Source organism: Microcaecilia unicolor, chromosome 2 (assembly GCF_901765095.1).
Source record: "Microcaecilia unicolor chromosome 2, aMicUni1.1, whole genome shotgun sequence".
NCBI classification, from domain to species: domain Eukaryota; kingdom Metazoa; phylum Chordata; class Amphibia; order Gymnophiona; family Siphonopidae; genus Microcaecilia; species Microcaecilia unicolor.
This window is the reverse complement of record NC_044032.1, coordinates 202,783,865-202,807,604: the sequence shown is the minus strand read 5'-3', so window position 1 is coordinate 202,807,604 and position 23,740 is coordinate 202,783,865. Positions and strand designations below refer to the sequence as shown.

General features: G+C 40.1%; 1 protein-coding gene across 8 annotated transcripts in view; it reads left to right on the top strand.

The window, feature by feature from the left end:
* Window positions 1-23,740, top strand: part of LOC115463267 (spindle assembly abnormal protein 6 homolog) — a 177,491-nt gene that overhangs the window by 102,531 nt on the left and 51,220 nt on the right. For all 8 annotated transcript variants that reach the window (XM_030193626.1, XM_030193625.1, XM_030193624.1 and 5 more), the window contains one exon: window positions 19,997-20,133. In XM_030193626.1, coding sequence (XP_030049486.1) covers window positions 19,997-20,133 — 137 coding nt within the window. The remainder of the gene's footprint in view (window positions 1-19,996; window positions 20,134-23,740) is intronic.

Genomic DNA, 23,740 nt, shown 5'->3' with positions numbered 1-23,740 from the left:
CTTAGCAAGCAGGGCCCCAAGTTTAAATAATAGAGAGTGGTTAATCACTTCAAAGGCTGCAGAGATGTCACACTGCAATAAAACAGCCCGCGTGCCTTTGCTTATTAATTGCTTGACCCGTGTTGTAAGGGCTAAAAAGTGTTTCTGTGCTGTGTCTGGACCTAAAACCATGTTGTTGATTTTGTAAAATATTGTCTCTCCAAAGTGTTCATTCACTGAGAACTTTAATTTGGCTAATCCAAGGGATGCTGGTGACTGGACGATAGTCATCTACAACAATTAGATCAGTATTCAATGATTTAGGAAAAGGGGTCAACAGGCTCTTCACATAACTAGATTGAAATATAGAATTTACAAACTCTGTAAACAAAACAAGAATATTCATGGGAGCTATAGCTAATAGATAAGAGGGACAAATATCTAGAGAGCTTGACTTTTACTAAACTGCCATACCAAATTTTTTAATTGACTGGAAGGGGATTGTCTTGAAATTATTCCAAGATCATAAGTACATAAGTAGTGCCATACTGGGAAAGACCAAAGGTCCATCTAGCCCAGCATCCTGTCACCGACAGTGGCCAATCCAGGTCAAGGGCACCTGGCACGCTCCCCAAACGTAAAAACATTCCAGACAAGTTATACCTAAAAATGCGGAATTTTTCCAAGTCCATTTAATAGCGGTCTATGGACTTGTCCTTTAGGAATCTATCTAACCCCTTTTTAAACTCCGTCAAGCTAACCGCCCGTACCACGTTCTCCGGCAACGAATTCCAGAGTCTAATTACACGTTGGGTGAAGAAAAATTTTCTCCGATTCGTTTTAAATTTACCACACTAGCTTCAACTCATGCCCTCTAGTCCTAGTATTTTTGGATAGCGTGAACAGTCGCTTCACATCCACCCGATCCATTCCACTCATTATTTTATACACTTCTATCATATCTCCCCTCAGCCGTCTCTTCTCCAAGCTGAAAAGCCCTAGCCTTCTCAGCCTCTCTTCATAGGAAAGTTGTCCCATCCCCACTATCATTTTCGTCGCCCTTCGCTGTACCTTTTCCAATTCTACTATATCTTTTTTGAGATACGGAGACCAGTACTGAACACAATACTCCAGGTGCGGTCGCACCATGGAGCGATACAACGGCATTATAACATCCGCACACCTGGACTCCATACCCTTCCTAATAACACCCAACATTCTATTCGCTTTCCTAGCCGCAGCAGCACACTGAGCAGAAGGTTTCAGCGTATCATCGACGACGACACCCAGATCCCTTTCTTGATCCGTAACTCCTAACGCGGAACCTTGCAAGACGTAGCTATAATTCGGGTTCCTCTTACCCACATGCATCACTTTGCACTTGTCAACATTGAACTTCATCTGCCACTTGCACGCCCATTCTCCCAGTCTCGCAAGGTCCTCCTGTAATCGTTCACATTCCTCCTGCGACTTGACGACCCTGAATAATTTTGTGTCATCGGCGAATTTAATTACCTCACTAGTTATTCCCATCTCTAGGTCATTTATAAATACATTAAAAAGCAACGGACCCAGCACAGACCCCTGCGGGACCCCACTAACTACCCTCCTCCACTGAGAATACTGACCACGCAATCCTACTCTCTGCTTCCTATCTTTCAACCAGTTCTTAATCCATAATACCCTACCTCCGATTCCATGACTCTGCAATTTCTTCAGGAGTCTTTCGTGCGGCACTTTGTCAAACGCCTTCTGAAAATCCAGATATACAATATCAACCGGCTCCCCATTGTCCACATGTTTGCTTACCCCCTCAAAAAAATGCATTAGATTGGTGAGGCAAGACTTCCCTTCACTAAATCCGTGCTGACTTTGTCTCATCAGTCCTAGGAATATTACACACAGTCATTACCTGGGGATATACAAGCATTTTCTAGACTTAACTGGAGGAAATGATTGTCTAATTTTGTTAGTCACCAACCAGGAGGAGAGGGGAAAAAGAGATCAGAAACAGAGGTAGAATAGTAGACTATGGCAATATAAAAGACAAGTGATGAGGTATCAAAGTGGAGAATTCCTACATCAGAGAAGGTTAGTGACTTGATAGGACAGATATAAACTTAAATGAGGAAGAATAAAAGAAGCAAAGCCACACAGCATGGCGGTTGTGGAAAATGAGCCTATATTCAGGGGGGTAGGCTTCTAGCATTGAGGCATAATGGTTGTAGGCATGTTTTGGTGATACTCACATATTTGACTATTTAAATACAAAAATCATGTGGAAACTAAAGAAACTTTTCCAAATACTATCAAATAATGTCAGTCTTTCCACTAAAACATAATACACCAAACTATGGTGAAAGAAAAGAGAATTAAACATGATAAGAAATTGAGAATAAGACAAGACATTGAGAAATTAAAAAACTAGTTGGGAGGTTTTTTTTTGCCAATGTTTGGTCTGAGTAGGGTTACCATATGGCTCCAGAAAAAGGAGGAAAGCAATGGAAGTAAAACCCGGCTGGCTCAATCCGTCCTCCTTTTTCTGGAGCCATATGGTAACCCTAGGTCTGAGTCAGTAGGCAGTTGTGGTATTCATGTTAAAGCAACTGAGTGGAACGGATATTGCCTAATGTCCACAGCACAAGCCTTTGATTGCTGAGGCTTTTTTCTCCCTTTTGGATAAAATAAAAGTTTAAAAAAGTAGAAAATACAAAAAATGGTGTATTATAACATTTTAGTGGAAAGACTGATGTTTATAATTGATAGTAATTGGGCAGGTTTCTTGCGTTTCCACGTGACTTTTGTATTTCAGCTGTGCTTGATTGGTGGAGCTGTTCATGTTTTTTAATACTTTAAGTCAGAAATCAAGGACCTTTGTGTCTTGGTGAATGGCTGTTGAGTAGACCAAGGGTGATAGGAGGGGAAATGCTAGATGAGTGATTGGAGTTTGAAGGCATAAGGGCAGGGCATTTTTTGAGGGGGTAATTGGGGTACTGAGTACCGGCACCTTTTCCATTGTCTGCTAAAATTCACCCATGGTCCCCAAGTTTTAATGAAAGAGCTCAGGCCCTACACACTAATTCTGCCTTGTCATAGATTCTGTGACTGGTTGCAGGGGGCCTGGCTATTGTGGGGAGGGTCCCCTCAGTGATCACCCCACCCCTGAGGGGTGGCCTGGCATTTAAATACTGGCACCTTTGTTGCTAGCAGAAACACACTGCATAAGGGTAACCAACTGATAAGGGGAGGGGGTAAATTTACCAGATGGGAGCAGAAGAAGCGGTCAGTGATCCCACCAAGTAGGAATTTATGAGCATATAGTAAGAAGAACAGTAGTGGAGGAGTTTAACTGAAAGAGTATTGGACTGCAAAAAGATACAACATACGATGAAGATGAAAAGTACTGTGTAGATAGACCCGAAAGGTTTCGCTCCTTAGGCACACACAAGCACCTTGCCTCAGGTTTCAAAAGAGTCTGCTGGAGATTGTCACCCAAGTTGTGGAGCGGGTAGCAGTCAGAGTGAGAACCAGAAGGTGCAGGTAAGAAATAGCTAAAGGTAGTCTAAGCAGTAGAATTAACATTCTACCAAACTAAAGAGCCCTAGCTTCTTTAGCATTTCCTCATAGGAAAATTGTCCCATCCCTTTCATCATTTTGGTTGTGCTTCTCTGCACCTTTTCTTATTCTGCTATACCTTTTTTTGAGATGCGGTGAGCAGAATTGCACACAGAATTTGAGGTGTGGGTTGCACTATGGAGCGACACAAAGGCATTATAATTTCATTTTTCTTTTCCATACCTTTCCTAATAATTCCTAACAGAAGGTTTCAATATATCAACGATGCCACCTAGAGCCTTTTCAGTCCTCTTGTGATTTAACAACTATAACGTGTCATCAGCAAATTTAATTGTCACTAGATATTCCTCTCTAGATAATTCATAAATATTTTAAAAAGCAATGGTCCCAGCACAGACCCATGGGGAACACCACTATCTACCCTTCTCCATTGAGAATACTGACCATTTAACCTTACTCTGTTTTTTTTTTTAATTTTTTAACCCTCTCTTAATCCACAATAGGACATTATCTCCTATCCCATGAGTTTCCAATTTCCTCAGGAGTCTTTCATGAGATACTTAACAAAGGCCTTCTGAAATTCCAGATGCACAATATTGATCGACTCACTGTAATTCACATGTTTATTGACCCCTTCAAAGAAATGTAGTACATTGGTGAGGTGTGACTGTCAGAGAGGCCATCAGGGATGGTAAATATTAGCACTCATCTTTTTAGCACAAAGACTGATGTAAAAAGGCCAGTATTAGGATACTTACTAACTTCAAAAGTACAAGCAAAAGGGTCATTTCAGCCCATGAAAGAATACCTATCTGGGATTTTATCTTGCCTTGCAATATGAGCACTAATAAGTAACTGTCTCATGTTGACGAATGACCTTTCATGCAACCAGTTTTCTCTGGGTTTAATAACTAGCAAAAAAAAAATCTCTCCAGTCTTCTCTGCAATGGCTTCATTAAGATTTTAATGTCAACATTAATTAAACCAAAAAAAGGGGGGGGGGGGGGGCTGATACGAATGAACTTCCCCTCTATTCTTGCCCTTTTTATGAATAAGAACAATTGTTTTGCCTGTCAAGTTTGAAGCTGTAGCATGAAAGATCTGCAAATAACTGAAGACTTAATGGAGACCAGAGCAATTATTAGCAGGAAGTTTTTGAGGAGCTTTATGCACTTTCAGCAGAGTGTGAAACAGAGAGCATTTATGTCATGTCCTCTTGGTGAGCCAAAAGTCTGAAACTTACCAAACAATCATTGACCTCCTCACCTCCACACTCATCAGAACCCATGTAGAATTCAGAAAAATAAGGCTGTAACAGACCTTCCTTATATCCCTGGCCTCTCTGAAAATAATATCGACTCCTTTCTGAACCCTCTTAATTATCTTGCTTTGCATTTCTTTCCTTACCATTCTCACCAGAAAAGAGATGGTTATTTTCATGCTTACATAACATTGGCACTCACACTACTTTCGCATTCTCACCGACTCAGTCTTAAAGAAGAAACTCTTCACACCCAAAAGCTTGGAACAAAAACTTTGGATGCAGCTTTATTGCTAGCAGGCCCCCATTCCCCCCAACATAACAACCCCCCCCCCCCCAAACCAAAGACCCACACAGTGACAGGGGGCTCCTGACCCCCCCCACCGTAGAAGGGATGGTGTGAAGCCCCACCCAGTGCATCCCAGGATACACTGGGCAGGGCCGGGTGCCACCATTTTGCAGGCCTTGTTGAAGGAAGAGGGAGGCAGGCTACCTCCCTCCTCCAACTCAATGTAGGGGGTGGTGGGGGTAGGGGGATTGACACTGAACCATCAGGGATCCTTTGTTAATGTTAGGGGTCAGGGTGGGGGGTGTCTGTCACTGGGCCACCAGGGACCTTTTACAAATGCTGAGGGGAGTTGGGGGGGGGGGGCTGGAGACCCACCGGATCTCCAGCCCTCCTTGAACATGGGGGGGGGGGGCTGGAGCTCCAGCCCCCATTTTGCCTTGCTCAGGGCAGGGGTAGTTGGGGTCTGGTGGTCCCATGGACCTCTAGCCCCTGTGTTAGGTCTGGGCTTTTGATATCCCGGACCTGTGAAACACGTGCAGGAGGATTGTGCTCAGCGCATGCTCGGGCACAATTCTGCACTTCTACCCCATGATCAGAGATAATTGCATGCTTAAATTTGTATGTCATTATCTCTAATGTCCCACACTGTGCTATTTTTAGAGCACTGTTTGCAACAGCGCGGGACTTTTGATCATCTGCCTGTTAATTTCCATGACACTTGTGGTGTCACCAAGTCCTTGCCTCCACTTGTGGTGGTATCGCACACAAGCAGAAATAGTACCCCCCAGTATTAATTCTACGTCCCTTTTCCCTTACCCAAGAAGGCCACCTGATATTGATACATTTTTCTGCTGTGACCTCCAGCAATCACTCAACTTCTTAATCAAACCACAACTAATGTCACTAAAAGCCCCTGTAATGACACAGGGAGGGAAAAACAAAGTAGCACAAAACACATACCACTCCCACCCTCAACCTCCAGCAACCCAAATTCTTCTCAAAACTTACCCGCAGAAATCATCTTCCCAGTATTCCTGCATGCATCATCACTCTGTTTTGGCCAATCTCATTCCTCCATCTCAAAACCCTACTATATCTTATCCTGTCCCAATACTTTCCCAAGGCTTCTTTGAACCTTGTTTTTCCTTTGCAGACCCCACCTTAATATCATAATATTTACTATAAATTCAACTAGGTCACTCCTGTTAAAGCTGATTTGCCACATTTCCCCCCTTCCACCCTCTTTTACCCCATACCCACTTAAACTATCTTAAATTTCAAAAGGGGCCTAGACAATGTTATCTGGTCCTTGGGTGATTCTGGACCCTTAAAATTGTTTAGTTAACCTGAATGTTCCCTCACTTTCTTAAACCTGCAGGACACTTAGCCTATCTCTTCTGCTATGTTTCCATGTCTTCTTAGACAGAACTTGCCTATGTAGCTGCTCAAGTGTTGATATGTATTGCTATTGTACTGTTTTATTGCAAATACCCCCCCCCCCCCCCCCAAACATGGCTAGAATAAACTATGATCCTCTCTAATCATGGTCTCTCACTGGGGAATATGTGGGTTATACTTTTTTTTTTTTTTTTTTAATTATGATGGAAGATGAATTCACCCATGATGTCTGAAAGCAATGCTTTTAAACCATGGGGTAGCCAGCTTTTCATTTGGGGGCACCAAGGATGAACTTGGGGGAGCAACACAAATCTTCCCTCCCCCCACCAAAATGCATATACACTTGTTAAAATATTATCTATGCTGGTGGGGTAGTTGGATGACCCACCAGCCAAAGAAATTCGCTGCTTGAGCCACTCCCCTTCTCATGCTGCTGTAGTAAAGAGAAAGTCAGCAGCATGCATCTAGCTGCTGATACCGGGAATCATTGGACATGCTGACTTCTGAACATGCATGAGGAGTGTGTGCATCTGTGGTCAGAAGCACACTATTGATTTTCTCTTTACTGCAGCAGCACGGGTAGTGAATCTATTTGACTGACAGGGCTTCAACATCCCCACCAGCCATTTAAGGTACTGCAGGTTTAGAGAGGGTCTGAGCCCAAGGTGTGTGTGTGTGTGTGTGGGGGGGGGGGGGATCCAGGCCCCTAAGGCACCCCTCCTGTAGCTACACCATTGTTTTAAATACTTTACTTTGTAAAAACAATCCTATTTGAATAATCCACAATCCCAAATTTTTGAATCCGTGTTACTGGATGACAGTAGATGAGTATGAAAAAAATTCTATTCTAATAGACTAGGCAAATAGAGGAAAAAGTCCAGTTGGCTATCTAAGTTATACCTGAGGTGCTAATAAGCATATTCCCTACTAGATGAATATTTAATCCTTTCAATTTTTTTCCAACCGTTTGCTTGTGGGGACCCTTGCTAACCTCCAAACAGCTAAGTGGCTCCAGTTCTTTCCCTCAACACTCTTCCCAGACCCTCCTCCCTTCAGCAAGAAGCCTGTCCCCTCTATTCATCTTTATATCCCATCTCATATCTCCTGTCTAGTCAGTCATTGTCCCTCTTTTCTTCCAGCCAGTCCCAACCATTAATATCTCTCCTTCTCCTCACTTACTGATGCTGCACCGCTGTTTCCAGGCCTGAAGGTTGATGTTGGTCCCAGAACTTCTGCTTCAAGTTTCCACAGCTGCCTTGGATCACATCCGTGCCACCACTGCTGGTTCCAGCTCCTCGACCACTTGTACTTCCAGTCTGTTCATCTTTCTTATTCTAACCTACATTCAGGTTTGCTACTGCTTCTGGCCTGTGCAACAATATCCAGTCAAACAGCTGCTCCTTTTTCCATCCCACTTTGCTGCTGATGCTGCTACTACTGTCATTTTTGGAGCTACTGCTGATCCTGCCTCTAAAGCAGCCTCTCTATTCTGCTTGTATCGATTATAGCAGCCATAAAAGACTTTGTCATTTCTGTGTCCTGTGGACTCCCTATAATGGTCTCGCAGATCACCAGGGGTCTGCAAGTAACTCTAAATATTGCTTAGTTCTAAGCATCTCATGAGGAAGAATATCCATAGTTGCATTGAACAACCCACTGACTGGAACAATCTATGAAGGCTCAAATTTTAACACACATGTTCTGATCTCCAGCAAACAGGTCATGCATGGGATGCATCTAACTCCTGTGCTATTATGTGTTCTCACCACTATTTGGTCTGTAAATATTCAACAGTAGAAAATCCTATGAATATGCTGAGTATCCGTGATGACAAATCTTCCTTCACATTTGCCCTCTAATTGATGACTGTTATGGATCAGGGTACAAGCTCCCTTGCCTGAAGAATACCTGTCTCATGAACTCCCTTTGAATCTTGGCATGTTTTCAACAGTTGTATTTCCTGTAACAGTGCTCCATGGGTATTTTGGAAATATCTGAACTTTACATGTCTCCTAAAAAGAGAAAAAGAGGCCCCCCTGACTTTGAGAGAATATTAATTAACATCATAGATGATAAAGTTTTCACTTCAGCCCTAATAAGCTGTTTGTTTCATGTACAGCGCTGAAAAAATTATGAACCTTTAAGGATGGTCTATATTTTAGCACAATTTAAACTCCAAACAAGATTGCATCCTATGGAGTGGCCTAGTGGTTAGGGTGGTGGACTTTGGTCCTGGGGAACTGAGTTCAATTCCCACTTCAGGCACAGGCAGCTCCTTGTGACTCTGGGCAAATCACTTAACCCTCCATTGCCCCATGTAAGCCGCATTGAGCCTGCCATGAGTGGGAAAGCACGGGGTACAAATGTAACAAAAATAAATAAAAATAAAATCCTAATCTAAAACTCAGTAAGTTAGAAATATCTTTTTTCTGATTTATTTAGTAGGATAATATTTTGATGCTCAACAAAAAGTTTCAACAAGTATCCTTGTGTGAAAAATTATATGAACCCTTTATTCAGTATCTGGTGGCACCTCCTTGAGCAGCAATATATTCAATTAAATAATTCCTGGCATTGTGGATGAGTTTCTCACTTTTTTTAATTTTTTTTTTTTTAGGATTTTTGGTTCATTATTCCATACAGAGTTGTTTCAACTCGGAGGGCTTTTGTATGAATAGCCCACTTGTGAGGGAGATGTGAATTGCAATAACTAACGTGAAAGTACTGGGGTCTGAAGATTAAGATTATATTAGAAAAATGCAACTTTGGTCGTTGCATCATTAGGCATTTAAACATGGCCCAGGTACAATAAAGGAAATATTGTCTTATATAGAAGGAATTGACTCTTAAGGTGCTTTTAAATTAAAAATGATACTCTGGCTTTAACTAGCAGTGATATCCATCAAATTCTGTTCAGGATGGCAATGATGTCTGAGGACAGTAAAGCATTGGTCCTTTGGCAGAACTGTGTATGTCAGGTCTCCATAAATGATGGTTCTATAATTGAAGCCTCCAGACAAGAGCTTGAGATGTTCCATTTGATGCTTGTTTTCAGCTCCTTAGAACCTCTTCATTGTATTCTATCCAGAATTGCCCTTAAAGACTTTAAATGGTAATTCCATTAAAATGTGATTTATCTTTCATGATCACAAATTTGCTGGCCATTTGATGATTGGTTCTGGTTCTTTAGACACTTGTCTCAATACCGTACCCAAAATTGTCCTTTAGAAATCATAATTACAGAGGAAATACCATTAACATGATGAGATTGTCCCTTTATGCATTCCTTGCTGATGTGAACATATGTTGTTCACAACATGCTTCAGAATATAATAAAACCTCTCTTTAGGTAAAAATACCTATGCTGTCTAACACTATACATATATATTTAATATTAGCCTGGGAGACAGATTTTCAGGAGTTAGAGATAGTTGGGGCAGTGGGTCCACACATATATTCCTATTTTGTTTTTTCATATTTGAGGGCATTTGCAGAAGATAGCATAAAATGTAGCTGCTATAACGCATGGTGCTGGTTCTGGGTTGTCTGATATGAAGGTTCAGGCAACCTCTAGATGGTTTACCATCTTAGCTAAAATAATAATAATAAAAAAAACATAGCTCTAAAATATCTTAAAGTAAATTTGTACCCAATTAATGGGACTTGGGGAACTCAGGGTTGTATTTTACAAAAGATGAAGCTCAAATTAATTCTGATCTAGTTCCTGAAATCCAAGATTTTGTGTTTAGATTAACTTTGCCATGTCTTGCTTCTGATTAGAGTGAAATAAAGATGAATGCATTTGTAAAATATTTTACCATAAACATTTATTGAATTAAAGGTTCTCAAACAGTATCTTAGGTGGTTTAGGGGAGCTATACTCATTCTTGAAAGGCAGTGCAGAAATGTATTTAGTTCAATTAAAATGATTATATATGATATGTTAACCTTTATAAAGACCTCCTTTTGTGTCAAGTGTTGCTCAGAAGAGGATTCCACTGACAATTCGTGGGCAGGCAGCAGTGCACATCCATTTTGGTTAGAAATTGATCTTTAGGATTGACTTATTATACTACCTGCAAATCTGAAAGCTATCGAAGTAGTGTACATTCGAGTACAGTAGGTATTTTTCTGTCCCTGGAGGGCTCAGTGTCTAAGTTTGTACTTGAGGCAGTGGAGGGTTAAATAACTTTTCCAAGATCACGAGGAGCTACAGTGGGATTTGAACTGGTCTACCCTGGTTTTCAGCCTGTTCGTTTAACCATCAGACTGTTTCTCACTGAAAAGTTTAACTCTGATTATGGTCGTTGAGACTGAGAACTCATAGAAACATGGGCATAGAAAACTGAAGGCAGATAAATACCATATGGCCTATCAAGTCTGCCCATCCATGTCATCTTCAGTCCCTTCCTCTACCTTAGAGATATATACTTGTCCCAGGATTTCTTGAATTCTGATACAGTTTTCATCTCCCCCGACCCTCCAGTGGGAGGTAATGGAAGTATTTCCTCAGGTTACGGCTGAGTCAGTCCCCTTTCACTTTCATCCTATGCTGTCATCCCTTTATTGGCACATGATTCTTCTGAGTAATGTCTCTGCCCTTTGCACCTTTAGAAATCCAACGTTTTCCAGCATCACAAAACATTATAGCATATACTTCCTCTTTGAAGTGCTCAGCAGATTTGCATCTGAAAATGTGATGTTTGTGGAGAAATGAGCAAGTGTGAAGGACATGCTTTTGTGGAATTTGATGAAAATTTAAAACCATAAATGCACAAACTAGAACTGAAGCAATCTCATTTTACATAACTGCATGGTGGCCCTTATTTGAACTGCCCAAAATGGGCTTAAGATGCATTCTATTTAATTTGAAAATATATTTCAGTAGATGTGTTTGAAACTCAAATTGAGCTATTTCAAACTCATTTGTGAGAATGTCAAATGAAAACTCTCATGTTTGTTACGAGATGTATGAGGAAATGTCATATTACTCCCGACTAAGTTTCTGTTATGCTGATTAACTTTATGCTTCTTATGGAGGAGAATAGTCAGACACCACACAAGGAATCCAAGATGATCGTAAACGTTTGTTGTTGAATTGTCAGCAGTTGTATTGACAGATTGTGTTCCTTTTGGAAAGAGATTTGTTTATAACTTCAATTTTTCTCCTTTCGTTTATAAATGTGTATAAAATATATTGTGATTCCTAGGAACCAAGTCTGTTCTGAAAACTGAATGACAAGAGTTTTGTCACTATAAAACATCTCTTTTGCTGTTTGTGATGCAAGAATACAGCCTGCAGGGCAATTTTATAAAATAATTTTTGTGTATTTATAACAGTATTAGAAACTACACATTGAAAATGGAAAGTGGAGCTGAGAACAACACATCAAAAACTGTGAACTCTCCTTAGTTGTTTTAATATTCACACCATCATAGTAGTAGTGAAGTATCCAAATACTTTATCATTCATTGAGAAAGAAAAGGCCTCAGTGAGTCAAAATGGTTCTTTCTGTGGCCTACTATCACTGCCTGAAAAATAATTTTTCTTATATATTAAATACACATTCATCAAGTTTTTCTCCAATGGTGACCAGCTTTTTGAAATCCATAAATATACTCTACCACTGTTTCTGTGATTCTAATATACGCCAGGGTACATTCAACAATAGGAGAATATATCCAGAATATCTAGAAAAACAATTTCATATACAAAAACATCTTTAATAGTTTGATATACCCCCCTTCATAAGGACAGAGTGGTTTACAATCCAAAAACTTAATCAGAAGAGAATGCTAGTCATTAAAGGAAAGACACTCACACCAATAGGACAAACAAATCCCCCCCCCCCAAAAAAAAAAGAAAAACCCTTATTCCATTCAACACAACTACTAGCACTCTGCAAGGCGTCTGAGATATGACCTTAGTTAAGCACAAGATCCAAACACTTGTGAAAAAAAAATAGGATTTCAATTTAAATTAACTTAAAGATGTCTCAACCCACAAAGAATATGCTAACTGATTTCACAAATAACGAGCATGCCAATAATAGGCACTACCTTGCATTACAGAGGTGTGCTTGCTACATTCTAGGAAGAGCCAATAAAACAGAATCCATAGAATGCAATGTCCGCCGTGGATTGTAAAACTGAATCAATGGAACCAAGTAAGCAGGTGTCTTTCCATGTAACACTTTCAGTCAATATCAAAATTTTATACAAAGGTCTAAACTCCATGGGGAGCCAATAATATTTAACATATAAAGGCATAACATGTTTTCTCCACCCTATCCCTCCTAACAATCTACTACCAGTATTTTGCACAGTATGCAATCATTTAAGGAGACAATGGGTAATCCCCAAGTAGACTATATTACCAAATTACTAGGGAGTGCATAAACAAGTGCAAGGTTGTATCATCAAAATAAGGGTGAACCTGTCACAGCCCTGAATGAATCACTCACAATACCTGCTGTTCAAACCGCAATTGTGTATCCAAAACTACAAATCACAAAGGGCTACCTGGCCTTCAAAAATCTGGCTATCACCAATAGCTTTTACAAATGACCTGTTAATCAACAGGTTTGTGATTTATCTATATTTTAATATCAAGCCATTCTTGTCCAGCCATCTCATAAAAGCAACCAAACAAGCATTCACAGAATTTAATTTCAGTTCACAGGGATCACAGTAGCTGATGAGCAAAATATCATCAGCATATACATAGACCTCAAGTGGGAATGTCTGTCTGAATCAGATGAACCAGAGTGGCAACAAACAAATTAAATAGAATAGGTGATAAAAGATGTACACTACAGAATGCACAGATGATCTTTCACCTCCCTCTTGTACAAAATAGGTTTGATCTTCCAAAAAGAATTCAAACCAATCCTACATTCAATCGTTAAGTCCTAAGTCAACCAGCCTACTCTATAACTGATGATCCAATAAGTCAAAAGCTGCTGCCAAGTCTAGCTATATTGCCACTGCAACCCTACCTCTATCCACCTACCCTCTAACATTAGAAAGCAGACAGGTGAATCGAAACCCTGGTTGATAGAGACTAAGGGCTTCTACCTTATCCAAGTAATCAATTAATTGAGCTAACATCATGTTCTCAACCAATTTTGCTGGACTTCAGAGATTCAAGATAGGCCTATAGTTAGAAACCTACCTACTATCTTTGTCTAAATCCTTCAAAACAGGATGAACAACTGGTCCTTCCATTCCACAGACACAATCTCTTCCTTACAAACTAGGGAATGCAATAAACGCAGCACCCCATGAAACTGATTTCTCAACCAGGGCAACAGAATTAAATCCACAGGTGACACCACCTCCTTGTAAATTAGAAGCAGTACAGGCAAGTTCTTCCTAGGAAGGGCAACAAAGAATTTCCCATTCTCCCTCACCACTCCTATCCTCTATCCCCCCCCCCCCCAGGACTCCAGTGTCTCAAATCTCCCCATTATCCCTACTTTAACATCCCTCCTCATATGCTGCTGTAACACCACCACGTTATTTAAAAAATTTTGTCAACACTTCCACATTTGGCTTTGGAAAGGACTCTCTAACATATACACCTTGAAGAACAATTTGTAAGACTCGATAAGCTGCTTGAGCTGTACAAGGAGAATGAGCAACCAAAGATTTAAAATATTCCACTTTTGATAAGCTAACCTGGCAGGTATAAAACCGCTGCTGTTATTGCAAATTTAACTTGCCTGCAGGCAGCCTGGTTTTTCTCCACCATCACTCAGCCTTTCTAACCTGACTCTTTAATAAGCTCAGACCACCATGATACAAAGATTTCTTTTCTTAAATCATGTGGAACCTGTAATCCTTCAAGGTAATTCCAAATCTACAACTGATGTCAATGTAGTATCCCCTACTAACAACTGCTCATTCAACAGCAAATTCTTCCAGAAATTGAGCTTCTAAAGGCAGCAGCCTCTTAAATCGACAGCAGAAAAATCCCATACTAACTTCCCTTGCCTTCTCCCTTTAACACTAAGCATCTGTGCCACCTGTATCTCAAATGGGACCAAGAAATGATCCAACTAGTAGATTGGAACTGGGCAGGTGGGGAAAAATACCACAAGATTCCAGCCGTGAGAAAATAAGATCTAACGCGTGTCCTTCAATATGTGAGGGCTTCCAAAAACCTGAGGGCTACCTGAAACCCTACTTCATCCATAAATCTCAAGAACTGGTGAGCTTTTACTATCTCCTAAATCATTCACATGAAGGTTAAAATCTCCCATTACTAACAAATTTGAGAATTGCACTACCAAATCAACAATGGTTTGATGCACAAGTTCTAAGTCCATCATAGATAATGATGGTGGACAATAGAATAAAGCTATATGAAACCCCACACGCCTGCACCCGAAGCAACAAAACTTCTGGATATACCAACAAAGGACTCAAGACCTTAGTACAACCCAACTCCTTCAAGCAAACCATATCTAATCTTCCCCCTTTCTTTTAATATTACTTAAGTTAATGTACATGTCCTTCAGGCAAACAAGAAATGAGGTCAGCCTCCTCCCCTTCCTGAAAGCCAGGTCTCAGTTAATAAATACTACTTGGCGATACTCTTCCACCAATGCCACAAACAAAGCTGCCTTGCCATGAAACGAGTGACAGTTTAATAATGCTGCTGAAACCTCCTCAGGCCAAACTACACCAGCATTAGAGGACGTAGAACTACAATTCACCAAACACCGCAAGCCTACCAACCTATAACCCCTCTGGAAGCTTAACCTATGGCTCCAAACAACTGGTATACCCTCATCCACCATGTCATACCCCATGAAACACCAACTTTAAAACAACCCACAATAAAAAAAACCCTTAATCATCTTACCTACAAAACAAAATGTCAAAGAATCCCCTCAATTGGATCACCCCCATAGCTTGCCCCAATGAGAATGCCAAAGGAGCACTTACTTCTTGGGAGCGCTCTGCCGTGGCAGACATCACTGCTAGCAGTAAGTAGTAATTCAAACAGATGCCACTGCTAGCATAAGAACATAAGAATAGCATACTGGGTCAGATCAATACTCTATATAGCCCAGTATCCTTCTAGCAGTGGCCAATCCAGGTCACACGTACCTGGCAGAAACCCAATTAGCAGCAGTTGAATATGCAACCTAATGCAATAAGTTAAACAAAATAGTGGATCAGATTAAAACAATGCTGACTCTGGTGGGTCAGCTTTAAAAGAATGTGGACACTGGATGGCCAATCACAAAGATACTTTCTATTTTATTGTTAAAGCTACCCCAGCCATCTACGAAAGCATTATCCACTGCTTTTTTAGGGAAAATATCATTCTATTTCTGTATTCAATCCAAATGATTCCATGATGTTCAAATTAAATCCAAAACTGCTCATGCTTTGTGTTTTCTTTTAAATCACCACCTTGCAAATGAAACAATATATGGTGAACGATGAAACACCTGAAATCCTCAAATAGATGAGAATGCTCACAATTTGAAATCAATGGAGCCTCTCTTCTGTTTTCAATGCAACTATGATTTTCCTGATGTAAAACTTATTTCATAAGAGTAGCCATATCGGGTCAGACCAATAGTCCATCTAGCCCAGTATCCTGTTTTCCAAACAATGGCTAAGCGAGGTCACAAGTACATGGTAGAAACCCAAATTGTGGGAACATTCCGTACTACAAATCCCAGGGCAAGCAGTTGCTTCCCATGTCTGTCTCAATAACAGACTATGGAATTTTTCTCCAGGAATTTGTCCAAACCATTGTTCAACCCAGATAACTAACCACTGTTACCATATTCAAGAGCTTAACTATTCATTGAGTGAAAAAATATTTTCCTCCTATTTGTTTTAAAAGTATTTCCATTTAACTTATAGTGTACCCTAGTCTTTGTACTTTTGGAATGAGTAAAAAATCGATTTACTTCTACTCATTCTACACCTCTCAGGATTCTGTAGACCTCAATCATATCTCCCTTATACATCTCTTTTCCAAGCCAAAGAGCTCTAGCCTTTTTAGCCTTTCCTCATACGAGAGGATCTCCATCCTCTTTATCATTTTGGTCACTCTTCTTTGTACCTTTTCTAATGCTGGTATATCTTTTTTGAGATATGGCGACCAGAACTTAATACAATACTCAAGGTGATGAAACACCATGGAGCAATACAAAGGTATTATAATAATTTTGATCTTATTCACCATCCCTTTCCTAAATTCCTAGCATCCGGTTTGCTTTTTTTGCCTGCCGCCACACTTTGAGCAGAAGATTTCATCATATTATCTTCAACAACACCCATATCTTTTTCTTGGTTACTGACCCCCCAAGGTGGACCCTAGCATCAGGTAACTGATTTGGATTATTCTTTACAATGTGTATCACCTTGCAATTGTCCATATTAATTTTCATCTGCCATTTGAATGCCCAGTCTTCCAATTTCCTAAGGTCTTCCTGCAATATTTCACAGTCTGCTTGTGTTTTAACAAATTTTGTCAGCTGCAATTTAATCACCTCACTCGTTCTGATTTCCATATAAATATGTTAAATAGCAGTGGTCCCAGTACAGATCCCTGCAGCACTCCACTGTTCACCCTCCTCCTTTGAGGGAAATGACCAATTAACTCTACCCTCTGTTTTTTGTCCAATAACCAATTCCTAATCCACACCAGAACATTGCCTCCTATCCCATGACTCTAATTTTCTCACGAGTCTCTAATGAGGAATTTTAACAAAAGCTTTCTGAAGATCTAGATTCACTACATCAACCAGCTCACCTTTATCCACATGTTTGTTTATGCCTTCAAAGAAGTGAAGCAAACTGGTGAGGCAAGCCTTCCCTTGGCTGAACCTGTACTGACTCTGTCTTATTAAACCATGTTTGTTTACTTATTCTGTAATTTTAGTCTTTATAATAGTTTCCACTATTTTGCCTGGCACTGATGTCAAGCTTACCGGTCTATAATTTCCCGGATCATCCCTAGAAGCCTAGGTCCTGCTGTGCCTGCTAGAGGCTGTTAATGCTGTGGGGTCAAAGTTCAAGGTTTAAAACTAGGGGGAAAGAGTATGGAGATTAGTTGATAGTTTGCTTTTTTATATTTTTATTCTGCCTATCACTAACTACAATTCCTCCTTTAAACCCCAATCTTTAAGATCCCAAAGTACAAAGCAAAATAATGTTCACTTACCAGAGAAGTATCATCTTCTCTCAGAACTTCTCAAGAGAAAATGTTAAGTGGGACCTTTTCCTCTTTTATATAATTTTGAATCTAAGGGGACTGCTTCAAACAGACCCTTTCAATCTAACTCAGTAATCAGATTGCCCTTAGTAACCTTTGCAAATATTCTGCTTCCTCACCACCTTAACACCTAATTCAGGTCAGTAGATGTTTTTATATAAGGATGTTTTATATAAAGTGCATTGCAATCACAAAGGGGTGTGTCAGAAGTGTGCTAAAAGTGGGATCTGGGTGTTCCTAACACTTGGACATTTTTCTGCCATAATGGAACAAAACAAAAACATCCAGGGCCACAAATTGGACGTTTTTAGTCTAGACCTGTTAACGAATAAGTCACAAAAAAGTGCCCTCAATGACTAGATGACCACTGCAGGAATAAAGTAATGACACCCTTTACTCCCCCAGTGGTTACTGACCCCACCACCCACCTTGAAGTGATGTAAATGAAACAGTATATATAAGCCTCTATGACAGCTTCAGACGTGATGGCCAGTCCTATTAGAGCAGCAAGCAGGTGTATCCTAGAAGTGGGTGCAGTGCACTGTAAAGAAGGTGACTCTCATAATCCACTTTATTACACGTGGTGGAAAGTGTTAGCCCCCCCAACCCCCCCCTACTAAGAACCTACTGTACCCACATATAGGTGACACCTGCAGCCATAAGGGTTATTGTAGTGGTGTATAGTTGGGTACAGGATGCTTTTTTGTGGTTTTGAAGGGCTCACCATACAATTTAAGGGGGTAATGGTAAGATGTGTACCTAGGACCTTTTATGTGAACTCACTGCAGTGCCTCCTAGGGTGCCCAATTGCTCTGCTGGAATGCCTGTATGGCCAGTCTAAACAATCATATATATTTATAATGATTAGAAAAACACTGAAATTCATGTTGGATAGTGGGTGTGGCATATGGTAACGAAATAGTTAGGGGGGGGGGAAATACCCTCTGTGGTGGCCCCCTTCCTTTGGTGCCTGAGAATGTGCTTATTCTTCTTAATGGTTAATCCAGGGCCGATTAAAGAATAACTCTTCTGTTCATCCAGATCCCAGTACTTGCCTGTCTGAATGACAGTTTAAAATGAAAATGAAAAATGTACTATAGTTTCTTGTTAAATTGGCTTGAAAACTGCCCACGGGGTGACTCTATCACCTGAGGAATAAGGAGGACACCATTAACCTGTGCAAGAGCTTGCTTGTTATCACCATTTTAGACATACGAGTTCTTTCAAAAAAATATAGGGGTCAGTTTTCATTAACTGACAGCAGATAAATATATAACTTACTGAGGGCTTCTTTTACCAGGCTGTGCTACTGATTCTCACTGTGGCAAATGAAAGCCCATTCAAATCCTTTGGTCTTGCTCTCATTTACCACACAGGAATCACTAGTGTAGCTTTGTACAAGAAGCTCTTAATCCATAGGTATTGAAATAGTGTTGGGCTGAGGTGGTCAGTGATATTGGTAATGCATTAGAAAATAATTGATACTTTAATACAGAAATAGAATATGATTGCAGGTACAGTAACAACCATAAACTTTTTCTTTTTTTTATATACTGTTTGCAAACTCAAAAGCTATTGAAATGGCACATATTCAGGTACAGTAAGCATTTTTTTTTGGTCTGGTCTGCCCAGTTTACTACTTGTTACAAAGTCATAGACTTCTGCTGATCTCTCTCTCTCTCTCTCTCTCTCTCATCTTATCCCAAGGTAGAACTCAACTTTCATAAATATCTTGCTGCTGTAAAGAGCAATCTGCAAAAGCAGTGGTGTTTTCTAGCAGGTTCACAGTCAGTGTTTAGGATTTCTGCTTGAAACTATACTACCATAATTATTAGAAACTGATTTCCAGTGCAGTTTTACAGAGCAGCATTTTATAGGCTGCAAATGACGTAGCCAGGTATTCTGACTTCTTTTTATAAATGTGTGGTGGTTTGTCTTTCTTCTCTGTGTATGGAGATTACATTTGTTCAGGTCTTGAAAATGTAACCCTGACCTTCTGCAAATGCCTTAACTTTCTGATCTAAAGTAATAACATTTTTCTTAAAAAAATGTTTTTAATTGTATCTACTTATTTTAAATTCCCCTTTATAGTTATTCCAAGATGTTTTCTGCCTATATTAGACAGCATATTTTAACTCAAAGTGTAATGCTGAATCCCTTATGATTCCTTCTACACATGTAAGAGGATGTGTGGGAGAGAAAGTGTGAATTCAATGAATATTAACATCTATATTAACATTTCTTGTAGTTATTTCCTGGTTAAACAAGCAACTGAATGAAAAGAAAATTGCATGCTTGCAAGATACAGCTGGCCGAAGCGACATGCCACCTTCTCTGAAATCTATCACTGTTTCTCCAAACCTAGGGGCAATCCAGAATGCTCTGGTAAGAATGTCTCATTTTAAGTGTTCTGCTATGATAAAAGTGGACTATGTGAGTATATGGATGAGGGGGAAAAAAAGGTTGTCAACATCCATGTATTGTCTCTTCATTTTTCTTTCTACTTTTTATCATGCTACTTTTTTTAATGCAATGTGGGATGTTTCTTAAATTATATCTTATCCTTCGGAGTGGATTCTAGTTTTTCTAGTCAAAATCAAACTAGCAAGCTAAGTAAGGGGTTACCTGTAGAGCACTCTGAAAAAGTGTCTATTCTGAATTTTGTAACAACAACAACAAAATGTGAGTAGTTCCCCTTTCTTGGCTAATTGTTTCCTTACAGAGTTGCCAGGGGAGAGTGGCATAAGGAGGAGTGATGATTTGCCTACTGTTTAAGGATGCTGCTTGGCTGAGAAAAAAATATTACTGGTTTTGACACCACAATGAGTATACACATCCCATAGATCATAAATGCAAAAAGCAGCCCTTTTACAAAGTTGCGGTATGCCTACCATGGCAATGATGTACAGCAAACTAGCCTTACCACCAGGCTACCACAGGAGTCCAGTGGTAGTTCCTGTGTGTGCCATGTGCCATTTCTGGTGTTTGGAATCTTTTCTTTTTTTTTTTTTTTTTTTTTTTAAAGCACCTGTAGCTTGCCCGGTGGTAATTGGGCTGCACTGTATGCTGCCAAGTTTCCATGGGAACCCTTACCACCATTTCCTTCTTTAAAAAACAAACAAACAAACTCCTTTTACCTGCTGTGGTAAAAGGGGGCCTTGGCACATGGCAAACGCGCATGCTAATGCCACTGCAGGGGTCCTTTTTACCGCAGCTTGGTAAAAGGACCTCACAATGATCAGTAAGGTCTGTGCATAACCTGCTGTGCTTATCTCATAAAGCTTAGGCGCTTCTCATGAAGTAAAGGACTTAACCAGTATGTGAAGGAAGGGAGTAACATGGTGAATTCTATATATGACACCTAAAAAAGAGCACACAGCGCTATTCTATAAACTTCACCTAAATTTAAACACTGTTTATAGAACATACCTAGCATCTGTTCTGGGACTGAAATTTAGGCATGACCATTTACACCAACTAAAACCTAGTATAAATGCCCACACCTAACTCAGACTTATTCTATAACAGTGCATGTAATTTTTAATAATGGGTGATTTCAATTACCCCAGTATTGACTGGGGAAAATATAACATTGGAGCATGATAGGGAAGTAAAATTCCTTGATGAAATCAAGACCTGCTTTATGGAGCAGCTGGTACAGGAGCTGACAGGAGAAGGAAAAATTCTAGACCTAGTCCTTAGTGGAGTGCATGATCTGGTGTGGGAGGTAATGGTGATGGGGCTGCTTGATAACAGTGATCATAATATCAGATTTGATATTATTTTTGGAGTAAGTATACACAGGAAATACAATACGTTAGTATTTAACTTTATAAAAAAGGAGACTATGATAAAATGAGAAGAATGGTTAAAAAAAAAAACTTAGAGGAGCAGCTGTGTTGATCAGAAATTTACATCAGGCGTGGATACTGTTCAAAAATACCATCCTGGAAGTCCAGGCCAAATATACAGTATTCCATGTATTAATAAAGGAGGGAGGAAGACCAAACGACAGCCGACATGGTTAAAAAGTGAGGTGAAGGAAGCTATTAGAGCTAAAAGAAAATCCTTCAGAAAATGGAAGAGTAAAGTGACTGAAAATAATAAGCAACAGCATAAGGGATGTTAAGTCAAGTACAAAGCGATGATAAGGAAGGCAAAGAGGGACTTTGAAAAAAAGATTGCGTTGAAGGCAAAAACACATAGTAAATTTTTTTTAGGTATATTTAAAAGCAAGAAGCCGGCAAAAGAATCGGTTGGACAGCTAGATGACTGAGGGGTAAAAGGGGCAATCAGGGAAGACAAAACCATAGCAGAGAGATTAAATGAATTCTTTGCTTCGGTCTTCACCAGGAAGATTTGGGAGAGATACCGGTGTCAGAAATGGTATTCAAAGCTGACGAGTCAGAGAAACTGAATGAAATTTCTATAAACCAGGAGGATATAATGGAGCAATTTGACAAATTGAAGAGTAGCAAATCTCCTGGACCGGATGGTATTCATCCCAGAGTACTGATAGAATTGAAAAATGAACTTGCAGAACTATTAGTAATACATAATTTATCTTTAAAATCGAGCATGGTACTGAAAGATTGGAGGGTGGCCAATGTAACGTCGATATTTTTAAAAGGTTCCAGAGAAGATCAGGGAAATTAGACACTGGTGAGCCTGACATCGATGCCAGGTTAAAATGGTAAAGACTATTATAAAGAACAAAATGACAGAGCATTTTCAAAAGCATGGATTAATGGGACAAAGCCAAATATAGAGAACAAACGTGTATAAAGGTGAGCTGGCTGATGTGGATCTAACTTTAGATGTTTTGCAAAAAAAGTCCAAAATCTGAATAGGAAAGAAGTCCATTTTCAAAAAAGAAAAACATCTGTGTCTTGTTTTAGAAAATATTGTTTCTATCAAAGTTTTGTGATTTGGGTGTGTTTGTTTTTTGGTCCATTAAAAAAAAACAACAAAATGTCCAAGTGAAAAATGTAGAAAATGAAGCCATTGGGATGTAGGAGGGGCCAGAATTTTTAGTAGACTGGTCTCCCAGACATCCCAGGAGATAAATGGGGCACTGCAGTGGACTTCTCAAACATGCTCCCAGGTTCACATCTCACCAATGCTCCATTATGTTGTGTGCTGAGCCCCCCCCAACCCCCCTCTCCAAAACCCACTGCCCACAACTGTATACTACTACAATAGCCCTTATGGATGAAAGGGACACCTATTTGTTTGTATAGTGGGTTTCTGGTGAGTTTTGGAGGGCTCAGTGTTTCCCCCAAAAATGTGACAGAGGGAGATAGGGACTAGAGTCTCCCACACCAGGATACACTGCACTGACCACTATACTACTCCAGGGACCTGCATGCTGATCTCATAGACATGGTTCTAACATCTGAGGATGTCATAGAGGCTGCTAAATCATATTTGTATTCACATTTGTGGGGAGTGGGAGGGCGTCAGTGACTACTGGGAGGTATTGGGAGTTCCCCTGATTCCCTCCAGTGGTCATCTGGTCATTTAGGGCACTCTTTTGTGTCTTACTTGGGAATCTATGAGGGATGTAAAGAACAACTTGCAAAAAAAAACTCCACACTGCCCAAAACTACTACTACTACTACTTATCATTTCTATAGCACTATTAGACGTACGCAGCGCTGTACACCTGAACATGAAGAGACAGTCCCTGCTCGACAGAGCTTACAATCTAATTAGGACAGACAAACAGGACAAACAAGAGATAAGGGAATATTAAGGTGAGGATGATAAAATAAGGGGTAGGAATTAAAAGCAGCATCAAAAAGGTGGGCTTTTAGCTTAGATTTGAAGACGGCCAGAGATGGAGCTTGACGAACCGGCTCAGGAAGTCTATTCCAGGCATATGGTGCAGCAAGATAAAAGGAATGGAGTCTGGAGTTAGCAGTGGAGGAGAAGGGTGGAGATAAGAGAGATTTACTCAGTGAACGGAGTTCCCGTGGAGGAATGTAGGGAG